At 38.8% G+C, this 25,864-nt stretch overlaps 1 protein-coding gene across 5 annotated transcripts in view; it reads left to right on the top strand.

Annotated features, from left to right (window-relative positions):
- The window catches only part of unc5db (unc-5 netrin receptor Db), a 358,970-nt gene extending 334,166 nt beyond the window's left edge, over nt 1-24,804 (top strand). For all 5 annotated transcript variants that reach the window (XM_028577296.1, XM_028577298.1, XM_028577295.1 and 2 more), the window contains 4 exons: nt 6,279-6,428; nt 13,930-14,094; nt 17,864-18,042; nt 21,024-24,804. In XM_028577296.1, the coding sequence (XP_028433097.1) occupies nt 6,279-6,428; nt 13,930-14,094; nt 17,864-18,042; nt 21,024-21,237 (708 nt within the window). In that variant the 3' untranslated portion in view covers nt 21,238-24,804. The remainder of the gene's footprint in view (nt 1-6,278; nt 6,429-13,929; nt 14,095-17,863; nt 18,043-21,023) is intronic.
- The last annotated feature ends 1,060 nt before the right edge of the window (nt 24,805-25,864 follow it).

The raw sequence follows: 25,864 nt of genomic DNA, 5'->3' as shown, positions 1-25,864 counted from the left end.
GTGAGAAAATATGTTTTTGTGATCAGGTCATCCAAGACTGCTACACTAGGAGGGATTTGATCTTGTCTTGAGAGAGAGAGCTGGCAAATTCAGCAATCTTTCTGCAACTGTGCATCACAACTTTTACCTCTTTCACAAAAATGTGAGGATGCACATTTTCACTTTAGCTATTTCTACTCTATTCAGAAGAAGATATTGTAGGTCATGGCCTAGATTCAAGCTGAACATCTTGTGTGAATGTGTTTTTTGCCTGGGCTGTCTGAGGCAGCAGGGACCTCAGCATGTGCTCTCTACCGGTAAAACCATGTGAGTGATTGCCAGTGTTGGGAGTAACACGTTACAAAAGTAACGCAATTACAGTAATGTACTTCTTTTTGCTGTAACGCAGTAATATAACGCATTACTAATTAAATTTCGGTAATATTTTACCTGTTAAAATCTCAGTAACGCGAGTTACAAAGCATTTTAACGCAACATTTTTTAAGAATTTCCCAACACCGCGAAACATTTGTTCACTGGAAGAAAAGCCTTGAATATTATTTCATAACATCTTTGTCTCAACAGGTGACGGTAAGTCAGCGCGGACAGCAGTGTCCGAGCCGCTGACAGATTTAAACAAGTCGGGAATTAATGTTTAGGCTTGCTACACGTAAATATCATTGCAGTTTATCAGCCGTGGAGAGTAACTATGCCTGTAGTGGAATGGCTTCGAATGACGACCAAAAATGCTTGTCTTTTACTGTGACCATTTACTGTTCAATATGTTGCAGTTTTATAAACAAGAAAGTGAGCAACTTATGCCACGTTCTATTTACCTCGGAACTCGTTTTTTACGAGGTCAAAGTTGGAAACACGCCTCCTGACCTCATATTTACGAGCTTGGAACTCGGACAACCTCGCAGTAGCCCGAGTTCAAAATCCAACACGGCTGCCCCCTGTATCAACAGTTGTGAAAGCTGCAGTAACATAAAGTTATAAGCACTCTTATTTGTGTCACTAAGTCAGTCGTTCACACAGGCATGTTCAACTTCTATCTGTGGACATGTTGTTACGCTGTTTGCATGCACAAATAAACGGCATAATGCGTTGTTATCAACTGGTTGCTAACAATAGCTAACCGGGCTAGAGCTAATGAAAACAATGAAAATCAGACTTTTAAATAGAATGCATTCAACTCGGGTATGACGTCATTCCCAGTTGCGGCTTCCGAGTTCCGAGGTAAATATGGTGCGTTCTTTTTGTCCACCGAAGTCGATTTACGAGTTGTTTTCCGGAGTTACGAACCGGAAGTTGCAAAAAGAACGCCACCGAGGTTGTATATACAACTCGTCAAATCGTCTGAACTCAGAGGACCCCGAGTTCACTTTCAAAGATGGCTACGTCGTGCATCACACATAGTAAACATTGTGGTTTTCTACAATTTTAAACACTGTTGTCTTTGTTGTAACCAAATGAAGAAGTGGTATACATAGCACTGTATACTGCTACCTATAGGCATGTTGCTACAGTCTTATTAGGAGTTAAATACCGCCTGATTAGTTATTTTGTAGCTTGTGCAGCTTAAAATTGGCTAGAGACACTCGGTTGCTAATGTGACAACAACGGCTTAAGCCGAGCCTTGAGCAGAAAGCAGAGCAGTAGCCGAACGTTAATGGTAATCAAAACGTAATTTTCATGTATCAAACTGTGAAATATATGTGTGTAATATGTCAATAACTGGGTGAATAGAATCCTAAATGTTACCAAAAATGTTACAAAAATCCATCTTTTCTCCGACTCGTAGTATTGTGTGACAAAAAGAACGCAACAACCCACGGTTACTCGTTTTCCGACATGGATGTGACGTCACACTCAAGCTACTAGTCGCGATTACAAGACAAAAAGAACGCACCAATAGAATGCGGCATTAGCTTGACGGGTTTCACGTTCATCTCAACACAAGCTAGCAAGAGTACACAACAGACAACTTCTGTGTAGGCTACTTCAAAATAAAAGCACTTCCTGTGACGGTTCACAGTAAAACTAAATTACTGTTAAACAAATAAGGTTGTGGACCTTTTCACATATCAGCTGTAAATCAAGCACTGTAAATAATGTAAATAGTGAGTTTTAATCACACTATAATTGACCATTTCCTATAGAATGTTTTAAACTAAACAACATGAATTTCTTATTCAAGTGCTTTAAACAAACAAAACAAAATTTTACAACAATGCCGTACTTCAATACAACTGTAAGGTACTTTTGAGTATTTTCATTTTCTCCTACTTTCCTATTGTACGTTTTACGTATCTATTTTTTATAGTTTTAGTTACTTTGCATATCCATATTCATTATACAAAATATTATGAATAATCTATGATGTAAAAGTGGATAAAGAGGAGACTTCATTGATCCAGTGATGAAATTCACAAGCTAGCTGCCAAGTCAAACTTCCACTGTTATTTTGGCGAAAGTAACTCAAAAGTAATGCAAAAGTAGTGTAACTCATTACAATTCAGAGACAGTAATATTGTAATAATTAATCTCAAATGACAGTAACTAGTAATCTATAATGTATTACATTTTGGAAGTAACTTGCCCACACTGGTGATTGCAGACTCATTGCCACTGTCACTAAAAACAATAGTCCAGAGCTGATATTGGGGACTCTGTAACAGCCCTCTTCCAGAGGTTTTATTAGACTGAGACAAAGGCTGCCATACTGTAATCACTGCCATTCAAATGTTAACCAATCATTCTTTTTTAATTTTGTTAGACTTGATTATCATTCAGCAACCTATAGGGTTTTTAAGCATTGAAAATCCCATCCTCCCCAGAGAGACTAGACTAACAGAAGAGCTGAGCTGAGCTGAACAGAGCACCGCAAGCCTTGTGACTGACTCTGCCTCCCGACCGCCTTTCTGTCATGTCGCAGCCGTCAGCAGCAGCTGGCTTTAAAATGCATTCTAGATTTGGTTTATGAATTTCCAGCCTGCCGAGCAGATGCCAGACTTTTGTGCATCCCTTGGGCTCCTGTCTGTTAGCAGCACATCTCTGGTGTGTGTTTTCCAAGCTCGGGCACAATCACAGACTGGATTGTGGATCAACAGGAAGCCTGATGCAACACCAACACTCGTAAAGAGGGAGACATTTTCTTCAGCTGAGACCAAGGAAGGGTTATGATTGGCAGTATTCTGATATTTTCTATGATATTGCACAATTCTGCTGTTTCTTTTAAAATAGGTCCTCTTTAACATGTCACATTTCCTGATATTAATATCCAAATGGATGCACTTTTTAAGGATTTCATCAATTTTTTGTCTCGTTTTTAAATTAACCAGATACACATTCAGTTTAAGTAAAGGTCTTAAAATCACAAATTGTGTGATTTCTTTCTTTTATGTCAGGGAATGTCTTGTTGCACGAATGGGCCTAGGTAATTCCAATCCACCAGCAAGTCCTTTTCTAAGGTCACAGCATTCAGTATAGGAGACAACATTGATACAAGCTATCTACCTGAAAATACCACCCATATTAGTATTCTGCTGGTGGACGTTGCCCTCCACTGTGAATGCTACCAGAAAATACTGTTCACCTCAACCTTTAGCCTTTAGCCTTGGCAAAGGATAATTTCTACAATGTCCCAAATTCTAGCATCATCAACAAATAATAGTCTGTTTTGAAAGTGATAAACACAATGGTTTTTAATCACATTTTATGATTCAACTATGTATTTCTTATTTTGACATTGACTTAGCTGTAAAAACACACACACACACACACACACACACACACACACACACACACACACACACACATATATATATATATATATGTTTTGGCCATCAGTTGTAATTTTCCAACTTCCCCTCTGAGTGCGATTTACATCAGTTTGGCATGACAGATGGCTCTGAATACTATGATACCCTTGTGGCTCTGCACACAGTCATTGCTGGTAAACTGTTCAAATGTACAGACTAAACTGGGTTGTAGGTGGAAGTAAACAATCTGCCATTACTGCAGTGGCATCTCACTTGTAAATCTGCCCCAAAATGTTTTAATATATGTGAAGGAATTTACTTTAAGTTAACTTTAACTGCTTTTGAGCAGCTTTTTGCTAAGAAATATGTCTGGAAGATCCTGAGTGACAGGTAACATAGTAATAAAAATGCCATTAAAATGAAGGTAGTTATCTAAAAAACTGAATGTTCTCAACCAAATGTAGACAGCTAGAAATCATTTTACCTGCTAATCACCAAAACCACACTTACAGTACTGTGCTGTAATCAGCTGCATAAATTTGAACTTCTAAAAAAAACATGAATTGCAAAATCTGAAAGTCTCTGCTCCATTAAACTTCACTTCAATTTCCAGCTGAAGATGAGTGGCCTGCCTCCATAGGGCCGGTGGTGAGTCATAAAGTCTGTGTCACCATGACGACCCATATATCTTTTGCTAGCAGGGTACTTTCTGCATGTTTCCTGGCTGGAATTATAAACTTTTTGCGTGATGATGTAATGATTTAGATTGCAAGTAATGTGGCTGGGGGTTGGTAATGTGATTTTCATAACCAATTTCACTCTGTTGTGAATATTAATGAATATTCTTTCACATGAATGCAGGCTACCTTCATCTGTCAAAGATGGCGAATTTACATGCAATCACATTTAAAGCTGGTAATTGGATTTTTATTACATGAAATGCATTTTGGGAGTAGTTCACTTTACACAGGCTTGTACTTTTATAGACCAAAGAATTTCTTATTCCGTTGCTCATCTTTTGTACTGATGATCCAACCGTGAGACTTTTATGCCCATCCAGGCCTATGTTTGCAATGTCATAATTAAACTGTTTACATGTAGACATAAACATATATAGAAGATGATAAAGAATTTACATGTAAAAAATTAAATTAAGCTAAACATACCTGACTTTAACTAGGTTTATCATGAGCTATTTTTCAAACTGCTGTGAATACTACAATAATAAATATGAACCAAAATCTACCTACAACTACAACCACATGAGAGCATATATACCGAGTAATATTTGCAACTTGCTTCAAGAGAGAAGAAAGAGGTCTGCCCAAAAAGTTGCTAGAGGGCTCTTAAAAGTCCTAAATCTAAGGTGGCGCAATCTAACATTGTCTATGCAGAAGATTACTTTTTTTTAATCTTTTGGAACCCTGGACTCCCAAAATAACTCCACCAACCTCTGTTTGGATTTCTCATTCTTGGCTGAAATTGCAACACTCCCGTAGCTGTAAATAATGATCTAGACACATCAATCTTGTGTGAACTTAAATCATGACATCTTGGCATCTTGGCTCAAATGAGTTCAAACGAAGTAACATTATCACAGACCCAAGCTAGGTACATGCTACGCAGGAAAACCAAAGACATTCAGCGTTGTCCAGCAGCTTAGTGTAAAACCGTTTTGAACAACAGCGGCAGATGGCAGGGAGGAACGTCATTATTCAGGTTGCCTGCTGCCACTTTTTTTTTTTTCATATGAATGTCTTTCATTTGCATTTTGCCAACAATTAATTTTTTTCAGACCTAGAGCAATATCATAACCACTGGCACGCTTTTCTGCAAACACATGCGTAAAGGTGCATACACACACTTAACCATACACACACACAGACACATGTTAAACCAAGCTGTTGCACGCACAGACACTTAGTCAGAATCAATCAGCGTGGCCTGGCATTAGTCACAGCTCTGTTCCCTGTCTTTTCCCTTTGTGATTGAGATGGCTAAGGATAGACGGGCCAGACACAGAACCATCCCACCGGGACACTGAACAATGATGACAGATGAATACCTGCTAGCGACAATCAAAGTGCTCTTTCATCATCACAAATTCAATTTGGGAGATGGACGTTTGCCCCCCTGACACACGTTTCCACAGCATTAAAGTCAAGCTTCAATCTGTCATGTTGAGGCTGCAATTGTGATGCTAATGTGAGCACGAATTGTATGAGTTGTTCAGTGGAGACTTGACGTCACTTCTTTGGCTGCCTGTTTTTGTGTTAATATTTGTAATGAGTCAATTAGTGGAAGTGACAGAGGAAAGGATTTGGAACAGGTGTTAGTGCTGATATGGAAAGGTAGTGTACTTTCTCTCGCATTTGTCTTATTTCCCTTTTTTCCCCCCTCTCATTTTTTGTTTCCTTCTATATTATCTTTCTCTATTATCCCCCTTTTCTTTTTCTTTCTGACCCCTTTCCTTCCATTCTCTCCTATCTACGTCTTACGCTGTCCCTGTTCCTTTCCTTTTCCTTTCTCCTCCAGGGAGTGGTGGCTGCAGAGAAGACCGGAGGTGGTCAGCTCCTCGAGGAGCCAAAGATGTTGCCTTTCCAAGCGAACACCTTCAGCCTCCAGGTGTCCATCCAAGATGTTCCCCAGTTCCTGTGGAATATCAAACCCTTTACCACATGTCAGGTAACTATGGCAGTAACCGACAAGATATTAAATGAAAACAGAGATCCGATACTAAAGTGCTAATTTGCAAGATCCTGTTTTTGATGCTAAGAGGTCATAACTATGTTGTTTGTGTCCTGCTTCTCCCATGGGTCACCTATCGAACAAACTATGTGAGGGGTGCTGTGTTGTGTTAGTTAGAGATTCTCCAGTTGGCCCAATTTACTTTGTGTATTGTAGGATGTATTTTTCTGTAATTTTAATTTTTTTTTACTTTCTAATAAGTTATCAAGTCTGCATTTATAAATATTATGTAGTCGTTAGTATGGTCTTTTTCATTTGAAAAAAAACATAGATCTATCATTGGGCTAATTCCGACTTCAATTTTTATAATTTATTTTACAAATAACTGATTCAGCAGTAGATTGTTAGGAGAGAGTTATTATTATTGTAGGGGCCAAATGTTCTATGCTATGGCGAATACTTTGGGAGAGAGTGTCAAAGTGTCCTATTTTATAGCATTTTCAGGTTCATACTTGTATTTTGTGTTTGTACTTTTTGTTTACATGCTTTAATGTTAAAAAAAAATTCTCATTCTGCCCATGGCTGCTGCACCTGTTACGTTAGGCCGGCACATACAGGTACTTTGCTAAACATCAATGCCGCGCCCCCCTTTTGGATAGAAAACAGACAATCCTATAGAATTCAATGCAATTTGACATGTGTTTGGATCATAATTTTGACAAATATGCATGGATTTATTTCTTGTTAAACAAATGTTGGTTTTATACACATGTCTAACGTTTATTTTGTGCCCTTGCCTGAACTTGAGAGTTCACAATACCTTAATAAATTAAGGTTGATCGCTGTCATATACCCATCTTCCCCCGTATCATTGGCTCAATGACCCAACACGATGGTTGCATACTGCTTATGTGGAAATACATATCTGATTAAATCACTGTTGTTAGGCTGAGTGTCATCTGTAATTATTATAACCTAGTGTTTGATCTATAGGCTGAGATTTAGTGGGAGACCACAGTCTGATGCTGCTGTAACTGTTAGCAGCCTCCCACTTAAGCTAACGTTAGCTATCCATCAGTAGTAACTGTCACCAGCATCATTTACCACACTGACTGAGAATATTCACTTATCTTATGATCCTCATAAATCAGTGTGAAAGTCTTGATTAACCCGCTACACAACAGCTTTTCATCATTTTCCTGTTTCTTTCCTGATGTGACAGCGCGATTCTTTTCCTCGGTGATGCCGGTCTTTTCTATAGCCTGGAGCCAAAGCCCATCTATCAGGATCTATTTTAGGACATTGCAGGAGGACAAATCGGAGATCAGGGTTTTTGGATGTATTATTGGTGCAACCAACTACTCAGCAACTTTTGGGCATAGTTATACATTTAAAACGGTTTGTTTAAAGTAAAAATTTGGAGCGATGTTAAACTTCCACTGTTCACTGTGTTCTTCAAGATGACATATTTACTGCTGTTAGCATGTGGCTACTATAGTTAGCAGTGGACACTAATAGAATATAGCAGCACTTTTTACAGTCAAGAATCACAGATAAAGGCTTTTAAACCAAATACTACATAACCGGAAATGTTTCAGGAATAATGTGACCCGGAATTGGGGAGAATTTAACAACACCGGCAGCCAAGATTACATATTTTACTGTTAGCATGTAGCTACATGCGACAAAACACCCCAGTAGATTAAAAAAACCCACTCCAGTCCTGCCTACCTGGAGCAGATGACCAATCATAGAAGGCCGGCTTAGAGTTGCGTGACACTCAGGCCGGCCGGTTACACACTGGCTGCGTGGCGTGAGCGTGGCGTTTCTGTTGCATGTCGCTGCGTGGATTTTTCTGTCTTTACACACCAGAAACGTGTCTGACAGCGGCGCTGCTGCTAGCTTTGTCTGTACACATGTATATTTCCCATTGATAAAATAAAATACCATGTTAAACATAAATATATACTGATTTGATTACAGCAAAGACAATGTTGGCAGCATTGACGGCAAAATAGGCTACAGAATATTTTGTTCTGTATTGACAGGTGCAATATTAGAAAATCGATTTGTTTTTTTTTTAAATTACATTTATATATATATATATATATATATATATATATATTTTTTTTTTTTTTTTTTATTTAACCTAGAACCTAGAAGATAGCAGAACAAGTTTGTTACATAGAAAAAATAATTTACAATCACAAAACAAACACAAAAGAGGCAAAGACATCTCAAGTGCATTTCATTTAAATAAAATTTGTTAAAACATTTGCACGTGTGGATGCACTATGTTGGTGGTGATGGTTTTAACATAACCTTTAAAATTGTTTAAGGAAATTAGACACTGTAGTTTGAGTGTTTTCTGTAGGTCATTCCAACTAGAAGGTGCAGCAAACATGAAAGCCTTCTTAAACAACTCTGTCCGGGCTTGAGGTACATTCAATGAGATGGTGTTCTGGGACCGTAAACCATAAGTACTCTGTGTAAAAGAAAGAAATTCCGATATGTAACATGGGAGCCTGCCTAAAATGCCTTTGTATATGAACATATAAAGGTGAGTAAGCCGGTAATTTGACAGAGAGGGCAAATTCACTGTGAAGTAAAGTATACAGTGATGAGTAAGGGGTCTGCAATTTGAAATGAACCTTAAAGCTCCATGATACACAGCATCCAACATCTGAAGACACTTTGATGGGGCATTCATCTAGATCACCATAATCAATAATAGAGAGAAATGTGGCATCGACTAGCCTTTTTCTGTCAGAAAAAGTTAAACAAGATTTGTTCCAAAAGAGAAAACCTAGCTTAAATTTCAACTTTTTTAATAGGTTCTGTATATGAAGCTTAAAAGAAAGGTGATCATCAATTAAAAATCCTAAATATTTATAAGATGAAACTACCTCAATCATTTTACCCTGATCAGTAACAATATTCAGGTCTAACTCTTTAAATATTTGCATTTATATCAAAACCTAGAGACTTTCAAACATCAACATGTAATTTATTAATATGTATTTGTGTCTAAACGACATATAAACATATTTTCCTATTCTATTTTGCCTGGAAACGCTTCCAACACGCTTGCGTGTCGCGTGAAAAATAGGCGTTGGTTCTATTTCTAGCAGGCACACGTTTTCGCATGTCATGCAGGCAGCGTGTAAGCTCTAACCTGTTAACATGGGAGCCGAAATATAAACGGACACGCCACGCAGCTGACACGCTCGTGCGACGCATCCAGTGTGTAACCGTCCTTAGCCGAGAGTAGAAAAAACAGTTGAAACCGGAATGTTTAGAACAGTTGGAAATCTGAACGGTTTAGCTCACGGGATTTCTCTAAAATACGTTTACCTCATTATTTGAATTTTACATAGCGCTTTTACATAGTACAGGAACCATTCACCATTCACACACATTCATAAACTGTGGCCGACGTACAAGGTTCTACCTGCATATCAGATTAACATTCACACACATTTACACAAACTCGGGGTTCACTGTCTTGCCCATGCACACTTCGACATGGGACTGCAGGGCCAGGGATCGAACCACCAACCTTCCAATTGGCAGGCTACCACTAAGCCACAGCCGCCCATGTATACTATATTGTGCATATGTATACATCTCATTCAACTGAAATACATGTTTGATGCTTTCATATCTCATTAATAACAACACTTTCACTAACGAGACATAATTTACCTTTTGGGCCAGCGACTTAATTAAAAATGACAGCTTGAGTTTACCCACAACTACCCTGTTGAAATCCCCCCAGTAGACAGAAATATAACAACAACCACATGTTAAGTGGCATTGGCAATGCATAAGCCTGAGTAGTGTAGTACATATTAATAATACTAAATATTAATAATAGGCTCAATTTGAGCATTAAACATTTATATATAATTGAAATACAAGAAAATAATAAATGAAATGTAAATGGTATTATAGAGGAAGATTAATATCTCTACAATCCACAGAAAGGGAAACGACAGGGAAATGAAAGGACAGTCAGCGAGAGCGAGAGAACAAGAGAGAGAGAGAGAGCTGCAAGCCACACACAGCTGTTTCTACACGCTACCCCCTGCTGATTTTGACAGTTCAAAATTATTTAGCGCTTTGCTAGTGCTATGTTCTTATATGAGTGCTCTGAATTATGTTTTCTTTGATTTTGAAACAGTAGCCTTATGTTGTGGTTATTTAGCCTTACTGAGGCTATTAGTACAACCATTTTGTGAGAAAAGAGGGGTGAATCTCTCCCAAATTGCAACAGAAAATCTGACAAATATTTATTATTCATAAAGATCTCCTCTATAACATATAAAAAGTCCTAAGAAATCCAAGTGGTGGAAAGTATTGAAAAATACTTAAATCAGTGATGCCAATTTTTCCCATTACAGCCCATGTTAAGGTGAGACACAGTAGATAGGGAATATTTAACTAACAGATATCTCTGTGAAACTTCCCCAGTTGATTACTTGCACTAAGACAATAATTTTTTTTTTTAACAAGTTTTCTGAACTTTTATGTTTAAGTATGCAAATGAGGCATTGTCTAATTAAACGTGCTGATTTGCATAAATAATGGTGTTTCAGTATTTTTCATCTTGGACCCCATTTTCCCATGCATGGTGAACCAAAATCTTTGAAATCTTTTCAAATCTGTGGTCCAGTATTGAGTGAGAACGCTGTAACCAGCGTAATCTGCATTGGAAAATGCACACTGTCAGTTTGCGTCCACTAAAAGTACTGTTTTTGCCAGTGACAGGTTCAAATTATTATTCTAAGTGTCTGACAACATTATGAAAAGGATCCCTACAGAGATAGACCTTTTTGTTAAAGAGTAAGATCCTTTTTGTTTAACATCAAACTGCCACAAAATCACCATCACCAAACCCACCAGACTCCACTCAAATCTGTCTGAAGATGAAATGAAAATACTGTTCATCTGGTTTTGACTCACTTCATATTTGTGTTTGTGTGCACCATTTTGTGCTTTAAAACAAGGGCCTAAATCCCAGGGGAGTCGGGGGGGTCAGCAACCCATACAATGCTGGGTATTGTAAATAACATAATGATGTATACTTAAAATATCTGTGTAAGTAGTAAAACAATACAAACCCCAAAAAAATGCTTTTTAAGTTTAGAAACATTTTGAGTTCTCCCTCCCTTGCCTCACAGTGGTTTGGTCCACTGCCTGCTGTATGTTAGGATCTGCACTCGACTAACAGTCACATCGGGTAGTGACAGGAATGTAAGCAGGTGGTTCAAGGCTATTTTATTCATCATTCATTATTAAACATCAGATGAAGTTTTTCTTTTCTCAAATAGAAATTATGCTGAGTAATTAATAAATTAGTCATGACAAAAAAGTTTGCTATGTTAGTGTAATATAATGTAATGTTACCTAGCTTGTTTAATAGGTTGTTGGAAAGAAATGCACCCACTACAACGTTACCACTGCGATAAGCCTAACGTTATGTGTGTGAACTGATATTAGGGTTAATAATGAAGATCTACAGTTGTGTTTTGATCAATATGAAGTTAAGATATTTATGTCCGAGCCCAACACAGTTAAAATAATTTTTTTTTGTCTCATACTAATGACACATCAGTTAAATATATATCCCATATACAGTATATATACATATATATGTCCCAGATGAAACCTAATATTTATGTGGAGGACACAAGATAATTTTATAATTATAATATGACTGCGTGGTGAACATATGAACCTAACTCATATTTAGACATTTGACGTTAAAGATTTGTGTTGTTGTTGCCCAGATAAAATGACAGAGAAAAAGATAAACATATGATCCTTTTTCAGTACGCCTACACCAAAACGCCAAGTAAGGACAATAAGTCCTCATATTAAGACAACATCTTGGTAACATCTTTATAAGAATGGGTGCTTATGTAAATACTAACGTCACTATGTCACAGGCAAAGGAGACAGAAAGAACTGAGGAACAGGGATACCAGGGACAGTCAGATGTAGATTCTCAGATAAGTGTGTTGAGCTTAGTTCATATTTTTGGAGGTGTGTGCTGTCAGGGTTAGCTGATGAGCTTTACCAGTGGCTCACTAATTTACATTATGATCAGTTAATTTAACAAGTGTACAAAAGTATTGTATTTCTTTTATATGGGACACGTTTTCAAAAGAAGTCATTATGTTTTAAGGTATTTTTGTGGCTTGATTGTAAACAACTTAAAAATAAATAAATGGTTTTAAAGAAGAATATTTTGGTCAGTTTAGTCAGCTATTTCATTGAATCAAGAGAAACACTGAAAAGTAGGATAATGGTACAGTCTCCATGCTACACTAATGATAGTATTAAGGCTTTCCTCTGTGTACACATATCCTCTTTAAGTATAATTGTGGCTGTATTATTTGTGTCCCCTTCAAAAATTGCTATTCAGAAATTGTATGTTTATTGTCCCCCCCTACTGTTAGATCAGATTTACGCCCATGCTTTAAAACTGCTCTTCTAGCGTGCATCCTGCTGTCAGCCCACATTCAGAGAATTATAAAGATGGACGTGACTTGAGATTAATAGCTTTGTGTTTGTTTTGCTTGCAGAGCATTAAAATGCAAACAGTATGAGATCGAACGCACCGCAGCAGCCAGTGAATGCTGTTTTGTATCTGTTGTCATTTGCAGAACAGCTGAGCTGTTTCCCCACTGTACGCTGTTATTGCTTAAAGAACTGAATGCATGGCGAAATCTCTGTTTCAAAGACACACACCCTCTCCACGGCCTTATTTATGAGGGTCTCGGAATGGCAGGCAGGCACAGCGAACCTGCTTTGGTGGAGCAGGTGTAGAATAATAGCCGAGCGTGGTGCCATACATCAAGTCAGCTTTTAGTGCTAAAGAGCATCCAAGCTTTCCACTTCCATCACCTCCCCCTCTCCCTACCCCCTCCCCTCCCCCCATCGCGCCCAGACTCCATTATCTGCTGCTGTGAGCTGCACTGGACAGCCAAGATCAAAGCCACAAGGGTTAAGTCATCAGTAGCTACAATGGCTATCACTTTTAATGCCACGGTCTTCACTAAGAATCGTTTGCAGGTCACTTTTAATATGGCAGAGATGGAGTCTAGCAAAGGTCAAGGACTTTTCCCCACAGATGTGCCCGCTCTCTTAAAATTAATTATACATCAAAGGCAGTCTTTTCCCTGTTCCGTGTATTCCCACATATATAGCTTAGCTCGAAAGCTGCTTTTGCAATCAGAGTTACTGTACAAGTGGAGCTGTATTTGTAAATGGATAACAATAGTTATTTCCATGCATAAATATATCAAGCCTTGGAATTATTGAGACTTCAAAGCCAACTCTTATCTTTTATCTTGCCGGGTGTAAGTGGCTGTGCATGTGCCAGCGTGGTCCCATGTAGAATCGGCAGCTGAGTCATCTCATTTAGAGCATAAGTTAACACTGCTGTGTACCGTGTTATGTTTCTGATGTCCCTTTTTTTCTGCCTTCTCAGGAGTTTTCCTTCCCCCAAGTGTGGTGCAGCAACCAGCAGCCCCTGCACTGTGCCTTCTCTCTGGAGAGATACAGCCCTGCCACCACCCAGCTCTCCTGCAAAATCAGCGTGCGCCAGGTCAAAGGCCAAGAGCAGATTCTGCAGGTCTACACAGCTGTGGCCGAGGTGAGGCTCTTGAGCTGCAGGGGGATGTTTCACTTTCTCTCTCAACCTTTATGTAACCTTCCTGGAGTGTGTCCATTGACAGCAGGGCCAGCTCTCCTGAGCTTGCATTGTGTAATAATAGAGCGAGGACACTACTCTCTTTTTTTCTTCACAGATTTATGCTAAACACAGACAACAAAGTTCCAGCTGTTCACCACATTACCTGCACATATTTGTAAACTTTTATTCGCCCAGGGAGACATGTGTTCTAGCAAATAGCCTGCATCACATTCACATGCATTAACACCTGGGAGGTGCCCAGTGTAACAGCAGTCTTCTGTCAGCCGCTGAGCAGCTCCACTGGAGCAGCAAGGAGTTAGAAATCCTCACTCAAGAGCACCTTGACAGTAGTTGTTAAGCCAGAAGAGAGTGTTACTCATTGATTTTACCCTACTGCTTTTTCACAACCAGTCACAAGCATACTTGTCCTAACTCAAGGCCACCAACACTATTTAAACTCATTGTATTGCAGTCAGACGCAGGTGAAATATTATTTGCAATTACTTTTTATGGTTTTACCTTCATGATTAGTTAGGGTTTGACAGGTAGGAAGAAGAAATAAAACTGTTTATAGGAGCTGTGAGTAGATTTCAAATCATCACCACACACACACACACACACACACACACACACACACACACACACACACACACACACACACACACACACATACACACATACACACACACAGAGTACAGTAAACAGACATGCCCATTTCGAGGACAGAGTCTATACTGTGGGTCACCAGGTTGAAACAATACAATTTTCATACAGAGCACCAATACAGCAGCTGTTGTTTTACACCAACATGAGCCATTAAGTTTCTATCACAGCACAAATTTTAACCAGATTTAGGTTTATTTCAGATGGGTTGCTGTTAAACATTAGGAGTTGGTTTATTAAGATAAACAGTTGGTGGCATTAATTCTCCAGTTGGGTGCCATTAAATCATCCATCGGTGAAGAAGAGGAAACAAAGAGATGATGTAATTACAAGCGCTCCAGTCAAACCTCAAGCAATGGAAAACTTGATGGAAATATGACATTTATATTTGTCCCTTGTATTAATTTTAGGGCGTTTTCACACCTGCAGTTTGTTTGCTTTGGTCCGAATCGGTTGGTAAGTTTGTAAACTTGGAGCGATTTGCCCTCTGTTTGGTTTGGTTTCACACCTGGAAAAATCCAAGCGTACAAAAATGCGCCATTACAAATCACGCAAGAACATCCACTCCTCTTATTGGTCGGATGTGTCTGGGGGCAGGAGCAAGAAAGTAAATACAGGAAGAAGGTCCTGTGTTGTCAAGGGGGTAAGCTTTTCCTCGGAACGCATAGCTCGGATGGTGCCATTTTGATACTAACAAGCCATGACCTCCTGTTAGCATTGACTGCCATTCATTTTGGCTCCATTTTGGCGCCAATTTGACAGCGAATAACTTTACATCTGAAGCGTTTAACGACTCTATTTGTCCATTGTTTATTTCTAAAGAAACACAACAATGTATAAAAGGCTCCATTACCTTGTAGCTCATGTTATGGCTCCGTAGCAGACGTTTTTTGTAAAAATAGGCTAACGATTGTGTCATAACCACGCGACTCACTGTCGCACAGTAGAGAAATTACCGTCCAGTACAGGAGAAGCTTGCAGACAGTTTCGAATCACTGTTTTATTACTAATGTTAACTAGTTAACAGTTAGCAATAATTAGCCTGTGCCTATGTTATCTCCTTACATATACATACACTCTCAGTCTGCAAGATTCGGAATGATTGAGATTTCTCTTGGCACAGCTACCAGAAGACTTACAACTTTCAGACAGGTTGCTCACGTCACATCTACGTCTTCAAACTCAGTTGGAGGCTGCGCAGTAACGCTCAGCCATCACCGGAAAAGTGCTTCTAATAGCCTTCACTGTTCTCCTTCCAGAGCAACGGCATCTGTTGGTCCATTTTATATATGTCAAGTGTGTTCTGGACTAGTGCATATTTTGTGCATCTCCATGGTCAAACCAGCTCATTTCATTAAAATTATCAGACATTGTTTTGCGAGAGATGTTACTACGTCTGCTCTGGTCACCAAGACTTCGCTCTGCTCTGCCGGTGTCTGTCTCCAACTTTAGCGGCAGCTGGTTTGACCACGGAGATGTGAGTGACGGACGGCAAGCTTGACCGCTGCCTATTTATGTGATAGAAACACTGCAAGCTGCTATAGTTTGCTGCTCTGCTGCATCGCAGACATTAGCTCAGACTTGCAGAGTATTTATAGTTGGTGCGGTTCGAGTATGGATCACGTTGTCACCACAAATGAACCGCTCCAGAGTTCGATTGAAAGCGTATCGAGACCACCTCTTCAAGCAGGTCTCGGTACGCTTGTTTGGTCCGCTTTTGGTGCGCACCCGAGTGTGAATGCTGCGTTCTCACCTGGCCTGATGAACCGCACCAGCGGGACAAACAAACTCTAGTTCTAGATTGAACCGAACTAAATGAGGCAGGTGTGAAAGCACCCTAAAAAACGTCACAGTCTCCTATCAGTTGACAGACACCTGATGTTTTATCGATACACTTTTTAATTTTTCACCTCAGCCAAGTGTAAAATGTTTGTGGCAATGTTTCCATGTTTTTTCCTGAATTCCCAGGGTTTCCACCCACAGTATTTATTGTGCAAATTGAAAATTTGCATAGAAACACATTTTTTAAATAATCTTTCAATCATGTCATTTATTTGAATTACAACACAACCCACATAACCTAAACTATAATTTTTCCACCTATGGTGTTGAATCCAAAATGCTTCCTCACATTACTTCTCAGATGGTTTGCTGTAATGGCTATTCGTTCAGCATGGCCTGCACTAAGCTAGGCTAATAATCATTATTATAAGGCTAATTATAATTATTTTTTTGTAAATGAATACAATACTTTTTAACCATTAATATAAATAAAATTCAGTGTATTGCAGATGATGAAATCTTGCATATTTATTTCTTGCAACAAATAAAAAAGTTATTTAGGCAGAGTCCAGGAAGTCATACTGTATATATAGTGTTTGATATTTTAACATTTTTTAAAGGTTTTTATACATATGCAAAATGATCCAAATCGCACCATACCTATCATTATCCTGGTATTCTGCAGATAAACCTAGTAACCCCCACCCACTAAAAATATATTTTTTTGAATTTGACATTTTGCATGCAGATGAGCCAGATGTCACACTGTTACATACAACACTGTCATTGTGTTTATTTGTCCTAATGAAAATAGACATTTTTGACATTCACATGTTAAACTGTTACTGTAAATGCCACTGCCACCAACTACCCTGTTCCAAATTGGGTACTGAACTGTTCTGATCTGAATGTAAACTGAACACAGCCTCTGGTGACCCACAGGAGCATGCTCCAAACATGTAAAGCCACATTATAAGCCCACATGGTGGAGCGTTTGATCATCAAAAAATAGATTTTGGGAGGTGTATTGCTTTAATTGTTTTTAGAAATGCCTGCGCTAGCCGCACTACTAGTGGCTACCAGATGTCTTTTTCTTTGTCGTATTTCTTTTTACAGTCTATGCGCTGATGTTTTGAAATGTTAAACATACCTGTCTGAGTTGCCCTGACCCAGGAAACCCCATTCATCTGGCTCCCCAAGCTGGTTAAAACAAGCACAAAGCAACATTTGCAAATCCTATCTGACCCTGGTCTGATTCTAGTCTGTTTCTGTTCTGTTCTTCCAGACTGAAAAGGAGTCAGTTCCATTTTTTATGCAGACAGACTGCACCATCACGTCCCAGACGGGGCCCAAGGCCTTTAAAATCCCTGTGTCCATTCGCCAGAGGATCTGTGCCACCTTTGACACTACCAACGCCAAGGGCAAGGACTGGCAACTCCTAGCCCAGAAGCTCCACTTAGATCGGTGAGCGTATGATGTGCATCCTTTTCTTTGTAATGATCTCACCGTGAACACACCCTGACGAAAAGGATAATTTGCTGTGAGTGTTGTTCACCTCATGCATCTGGCTTTATATGCAGCTACCTTTTGTTCTTCATCGTATCTCTCAAAAGTAGGAGGCAAGACTCATATTTAATTGTAAAGCACATAAGTGATTGTGTTGTCTGTTGAATGCTGTGGCTTATGTGCGTTGTGGTTATGTACTGGCCTTATTACGCAATTTCCTTGAAAATAATATGTTATTAATCACATGCAATTATTAAATAGAAAAATGCATTTATTATGAGACACCATACTAATATTTACTCCATCCAGTTGTTGTCTTCGGTTGGTCTGATCTTTTGGTAGCTATAATCTCCTGTTAAGTGCATGATTCATGAAACCCTGGTATCTAAGAGTCCTTTGGGATTCCAAATTATACAGATAAGCTTTCCTCTCCAAGTTGGGAAGCTTTGAACTGAGCCTGATGTGACCAATGGCTGCAGCCTTTTATGTTGCTTGTTTTTTTTTTCTCTTATAAAGCACCAAGACGCGGCAGTGAAACACTGCCCCCAACTGGATTCAATGCTACATAATACATAAAGACATTGCACTGGCATAGCAACAAGGCCTCTATTCTTTCATTTTGGCAGCACCTGTTAATTAAATTCAAACCACTGTGTTTGTTTGCCAGTAATTACTGATCATTTGTGATGGTACTATTTTCTTTATATTTTTGATAGTCTTAAAAGCTCTTAAGAAACCTTTTGTTTTACCTACATGAACCAGATGGTTTTTGTTTAAAGCAGCAAGACAATTTCTGTTAAATTAATTTTCAGTTACAGACAGTACATTTTATAATAGGCAAGTTAAGGGGACCCAAGGACCCATTTGGGTATCGTTTAGTTAGTGGTTAGTTGTTGAATTAGGAATCTAGAGTGAGGATAATAATGTGGATAACTGTTCTTTATAGAGTGCATTCTCTAATTAGGTATACATTCTAATATATATCATTTTAATAACATGTTTTCCATTTTGCACAGGATAATGGAGCCATTGTACAAAATACAGCACAAGGGTCTTGGTTACTCGACACCTAGGACCTCCCAAAAGCCTAAAGAACTAATGTTTGGGGTCTCAAACACCAATTATTTTGCATTTATCTACACTGTAATGTTTTTTTCCAGTATTTGAAATGTTTAATTTTATCGGTAATAAAACAAATTGTAATACCATTTACAGAATGTAATTGTAATGGTGTTATTTAAAAATCAAATCACTTAATCACCCATCTGGCCTAAATGACTGTTAAAGACATTAAAGATATGGCTTCCATAGTAGAAACGATATGGCAACATCTCTGACGATAGACACATTTGTATAGTTTGAGGATATACATTGTCATATCGCCCATCCCTACGAACCACATAGCAGGAGCTATTCCTGTTAGCATGGATATAGTCTATAACCATGACGTTCCACTTCTGGGAATGCTCCATTGCCGCCCGGAAATTCCGCCGGATTTCACTCTTTTCGGTCGGATGTCCAGTACCTTCCGCTTTCTTTGTGTTGGAATTTTAAACTTCGGTGGATTTATGAGGACTATGGTTAACTGCTTAACTGATCTCTGCAGGGTAAATCCAGACAGCTGGCTAGACTATCTGTCCAATCTGAGTTTTCTAACTAAAACAACTTTTGAACGTGCAAATGGTTCCACCAAAACTTTCTGTCCAAGGGCTATTTTGCAGCGGCACCGTGGCTCTGCCCGGTGGTTAGCACGACCCATGATGATTGTGATTGGTTTAAAGAAATGCCAATAAACCAGAGCACAGCAATGCTGTGTAGACTAGCCTGACCCTCCTCCGCAGTGCTGTGGAAGGAAGGTCTGGCAAAGCGAGACTAGCAAGTATATAATACCGGCACAACCACCAGGCCGGACCTAACCAGAGAGCTAGAAGCATTTCAAATAATTGAAATGCACTAGGACAACATACACTCACAGTCAGTAGATATTTCTTGCATTTCTGACCTGTTTTATAATTTCTTCACGGCAAATATGTTAAATATGGTGTTGTTGTCAAGCTAATTTAATACATTTTCTCCAATGAGCCACACTGTTGCACTGGGTGACATGTCCTTCATTACCATGAACACACAGAGTTTATAATATAAAATAGTTTATTTTCTTTGGCCCCATTTGCACGGGACTAGAATTATGTAGGGACCTCGTGATTTAGAAATGACTCCCCACGTCTATGTTTTGAGTAGTGCATGTGCACACGATAAGCAAATTTTGTTTTTTACACAAATTTAATTCATTATCCCCCACAAATGATGTCAAGGCTCTGTCAAAACCTTTATTTATAATTGTCAGCACAGCCAATCCGACCCCGAATCACAGAGACGTTGATTCAAATTTTAACAAATACCTTAATGGCAGATTCACACAGGATTAAGATCATAGACAACCCCCGCAATTATTACAAAGTAGGCTACTAGAGTTTCCCAGGTAAATACTAGTGCCGTGCAAATAGGGCTTTTGACTCAATCCTACACTCCTGCTTATTCTCACTAAAGCATCAAATGTGTATTAATCCATGGCTAAAAATAGTTCCTCCTGTTTAAGTAATGTTCGCTAAACCTACAGTGCCCAGCTGTTTTAGGAACTCATTTTTAAATGGGACTTGCTTTAAACAAAGAAACATCTCTTATAACATGAGCCTTATCCTTTACGGTGCAGTTTTTAAACAACTGGCATGTTTTCTATGCATCACAATCACACTCAACACTCTTTCTGAAAGGAAATTAGGACAATTTCAATTATTTACAGAATCGGTTTGACTTATGTCTTTTACAAGATAGATACATGCATAGATAATCAGCAAGGATACAGTCCATATTTGAAGCAAACATTAAACATGTTCCCAGTGCGGTTCATTAATCCCGCTTTGTGTGCTCCTCTACAGAAACCTGGGTTATTTTGCAAAGCAGCGGAGTCCGTCGGCAGTCATACTGAGCCTGTGGGAGGCTCGCCACCAGGACACTGCTGACCTTGACTCTCTAGCCAGCGCCCTCGAGGAGATTGGCAAGATACACTCCAAAAGCTCCCCCAAGGACCAGGATGAGCCGGATTCTGACTTCGCATACAAGCGGGCAGTGTGTGTGGAACGGGCAAAGTAACAAATCAGACAACAGAGGACTCTGCTCCTGACTATACAGGCTGAAAGAAAAGAGAGTGAGTGAAAACTGACAAACTAAGGCATATATCTGTGTGTGCACACAGCCAGTGACGGACAACACACACTGTGGCGGTTTGCTGGAAGGTCATGAGGTTGTGAGTAGACAGTGCGAGCAGGCAACATGCCAACCAGTTTCAACAGATGGAGGTGAGCCGGTACCTGCTGTGGATCCACCCCTCTCTTTTAAGAATCTGTCTGAGGATGGACTATAAATCGTTTTCTGCCTCTCCACTCACATCACATCTTAAGTTAATTTTTAATGTCTTTGTTGTTTTAAGTTAAAAGAGGGTGAGTGGGGTATTTCCTGAACTCTTGTGCACATTATTTTCTGAATTTGTGTTAAAAGAGATGGGAGCTCCTTTTTTTTCATACTGTCTCCCCTTCTTTTCCCCATGGGAGCTGGACGTATTTGCATAGAAGTTATTCTATGCAAATAGGGTGATACAACTGTGGTGACATTTTAGAGACACCTCATCTAATTTCATCTAATTTTTTCCCCACACCACATCCTTGTGTCAATGAATGATTGAGGACTTAGAAGTTACTTTTTTGACGTGATATTATATTTTTCAAGAAGGCTTAAATGTTGTGATTGTGAACTTTCAAAGCCAAGTATCTTGAAATTCTCCCATTTTCATCTCTTAACATTTAAAAAAAAAAAAAAAAAAAAAGTCTATAGGAAGTTTAGCACCAGTATTGTATCATTTATACAAAAGTTGCAAAGAAACTCCCGCACACTGTCTAACTTGCAAAAATGTATTTAATAGCTGGCAGCGTTTCGGTACTAGACCTTCCTCAGGCAAAATGTTTTTTTTATTCTTTGCCGGTCAGAGTGCAACCATGTAAAAAAACATGGTTGTGGTGTAATGTGGCAGAGTGAGATTTGAAACCGTTGCACAGGAAGCTGTAAAACATAATTTCCTGGCACGGCCTGGAGCGAATCGTTGCGGCTTATCATCCAATTCCCACCATTAATACCCGTCACACAGACCTCATATCATTCCCTGACACACCCGACTGCCCCCACCACTACCTAACCCCAAAAAAACACATGCAAACACAAACATTGACATTTCATGGCTACAGAGGTCATGTGCACATGGACTGGGAGTTTGCATATAACAAAAAAAGGAATACTGATGGTGTCAGTGTCATGATACAATATGCAGTTGCATATCTGTTCAAATCCTACTAAACACATACCATACTGAGAAAAAGATAAGGAAAAGGATGTTCTGGGCAAAATCCCAAAAAATAATGGTAGATTTGCTGCCCTATATTACTGTTTGACCTTTCAAGTTGAATCATTATAAATGAAGAGGCCACCAAGATAAACAAAATCAGAAAATCATTAAACCACTTAACTTTGAAATGTAACACACTCCCTAATTTTGTTGGATGGATGGATGGATGGATGGATGGATGGATGGATGAACCAGTCAGAGCTTGTGCCAGAGCCAGTGTTTTAAAGACACTCACAATAATTTGTGGAACTAAAAACTGATGAAATTATATACCAGTTAAATAAATACATGAAAACCTATAATTCACATTTGTATGAATCATTGTGAAATGAAAATATACTCTGCTTTCATGCTGCAGAGGTTTACACACTGCATCCATGTTGTGAAATAAGGCCAACTAAATTACACAAGAACACATCTCACTGTGTTAGCACAGTGTTGTCTGCCTCTGAGATTTCTGACTCTACCTTAGGTGAATGGAATGTCATTTGTGGGGCTCACAGTATTGTAAGATTACATTTAACAACATTAACAACAACATATCATTCCAGAAACAATGTCCTGGTTACGCTTGAAAATTCACAGAACACACTGTGTTCATACGGACTATTTCTTAGGTAGAAAACAGCCCCACAATTGAAATTTCATTCATCTCCATTGTACTCGGGTGGAGGCGGAAATATCCGGGGCAGATATCTGATCGCATGGACAAATAAAAAAAGTATATTAAGAGTATAAGTATATTCTGGTTGTCTAATGTGGTAGGCTAAATGACAGACTCACTAATTTATACAATGCTTTGCACAGACAGGTGTGGAGTTGAAGAGACAGGTTATAATTGTTCACTGAGTGACAGCAGGAGGGAAAATAAGATTGAAGTTTCTGAATTCTATACATACACTGAGTCACACAGCTGCACTTTTGTCTGAAGTGTTTGCTTCATGGAGGCTAGCCTCATTTGTGACCCCAGCACTCCATATTTTTCTCTGTGATTCCATCACACAACATTGCACACATTTTGTATGTGTCTCCATACAACACAGACTCCATTTAGCTGCTGCTTCTACTTGCTATAAGCCAGCACAGCAGACTAAACGTACGTCCAGAGAAGAAGAGCAACAAAACGGAAGGACACAGGTGGTTATAATGGATTTAAACGTTGGTTTTGCCACAACAAAACATTTTGTCATTTCAGGCAGACTGTAGACATCAAGAAGACAATATAACTGGATGCTGGATAACAGGTATAAAATGTTAGTTAGTGACAAGGCTGTGACAAGCAAACATACAGAGTGTTGAGGAAACAAATTGGGTTACATGTACGTGTCTGTGTTAGTACAGTACGACTTGGAGCCAAGTAGAGCACTTTTTTAAATGAAAGTATACTTAAGCATTTGGTGTAAGACACCTTAAAGGTTGGCTACTTTTTGGTCTTGTGAATCATTATTAAAACAAAAAAAAAAATAAACTAATTTTGACTGGTAGACCAAGCCATAATGCCATTTTATTGACCTATTGTTTCACTTGGACTCCTCCTTAAGTAAAGATAAGAAAAACATGCCACCCCCTGGTTTGTTTGGTAGAGCAATGACTCATACAGCTTCATTCACTCATCATCAAGGGGAGTTTAAAAAAAAAAATAACCATCAGTGAACCTTGTGGTTTGAGTCTTATGACCTTTCTCACCAGTTACTAAATTCAGGAAATAAGCTTACTAATCACAGTAGCAGTAACCATGTAAAACAGAGGAAAGTGGTACAAATGAAAAATTTAAAGCATATGCTTGGAGCTGCATTTTCCCTTGAACGAACTAGTTGATTTTGTTGTGGCACCCAGTTGAGTCAATCTTTGCTTTTACCCAGTCCTTAGTCTATAGTGCCCACAAATCCCACATGAATATGTCCCTCATCAGGAACAACGTGTTCTCATGAACAGGTAGGTATAATAACGTTAAGAAAATGCATGTACAATAATTGGTATGATATCCTACTAAAATTACGTTTCAATTCAATTTTATTTGTAGTGTCAAAACATAAATTTTAAAGTTATTCTTAAATGTGGAGACTGTCTGCTCTGGCTCCCATTAGACTTTTAGAGACACTGGGAACCACAAGTTACTCTGCATTCTGGAAGCACAGTGTTCTAGTGGGGCAATAGGGTACTATGAGCTCTTAGACAAAGTATGATGGTGCCTGACCATAAAGAGCTTTGTAGGTCAGGAGAAGGATTTTAAATTAAATTCTGGATTTTACAGGAAGCCAATACAGAGAAGCTTATATATATATATAATATATAATATTCTGGATCAGTTGGAAAGTCTTTAGATTTATTTGACCTGATAAAATGGAATTACAATAGTCCAGCCTTGAAGTTACAAATGCATGGACTAGTTTTTCAGCATCGTTTTGAGACGGGATGTGCCTAGCTTTGACAATGTTATGCAGGTGAAAAAAGGCGGTTCTTGAGATTTGTTTTATTTGGGCATTAAAGGATATATCCTGATAAAAAAAAACTTCGGAGGTGTTTGGGGCCAAGTACAATAACTTTTTGTCTGAGTTTAACATCAGGAAATTGTAGGTCACCCAGGGTTTTATAATAGCATAATGCATGCTTGTAGGTTTAACTCACTGATTGGTTTCATCCAGCTTGATCGATAGATATATTTGGGTATCATTTGCAATTTCCTGGGTGAAAGTCTTGTGTTTTCCCTTAAACTTCTTTTGGGACACAAACTCCACTCCCCCGCTTGAAAGCCCTGTGTTTTAGGACCCATCCATCAACTGCAACCTCCTCCCTTCACGTATCTTGGCGCTTCAACGGCGCTCTTATACAGCGGGAGTCAATGTGGTGCATACAGTAATAAATTATAGTGCACTACTTTTCGTAGCTACAGTATACTGTATGTACGAAAGGTTCATGAGAACAGCCTGTCAGGAATGACTTTGAAAACATCACTGACTATTTCTGACCTGACATACAGTATGTGAATGGTTTCATCCTGGCATGATGATGATTTATTTCTCTGCATCTTCTCTATATATTATATTCATCTTTTATATAATTTAAGATGGCAAGTGAAGAATGTGAAAGGTCATCTCTTCTTCTCTCAACATGATTGTTTCTTTAATTGTGTAACTGTATTTGCCTTTTCATTCCTGCAAGTAAAGAGTTTCAAGAATGGAAATGTGTGCTTTTGTAACGCTTAGCTGTGGCTTGCATCAAGAGCATCCTGTCTGTGCAGTACACCACATCACACTCACACACTTCATTCTGGATGTGTTTCAGCTATGTCCACTGTATCTCATAAACATGTTGAAATTCTGT

The sequence above is a fragment of the Perca flavescens genome, chromosome 5, assembly GCF_004354835.1.
Source record: "Perca flavescens isolate YP-PL-M2 chromosome 5, PFLA_1.0, whole genome shotgun sequence".
Classification (NCBI taxonomy): Eukaryota; Metazoa; Chordata; class Actinopteri; order Perciformes; family Percidae; genus Perca; species Perca flavescens.
The sequence above is the reverse complement of the archived record's forward strand: the minus strand, read 5'-3'. Positions and strand labels throughout refer to the sequence as shown.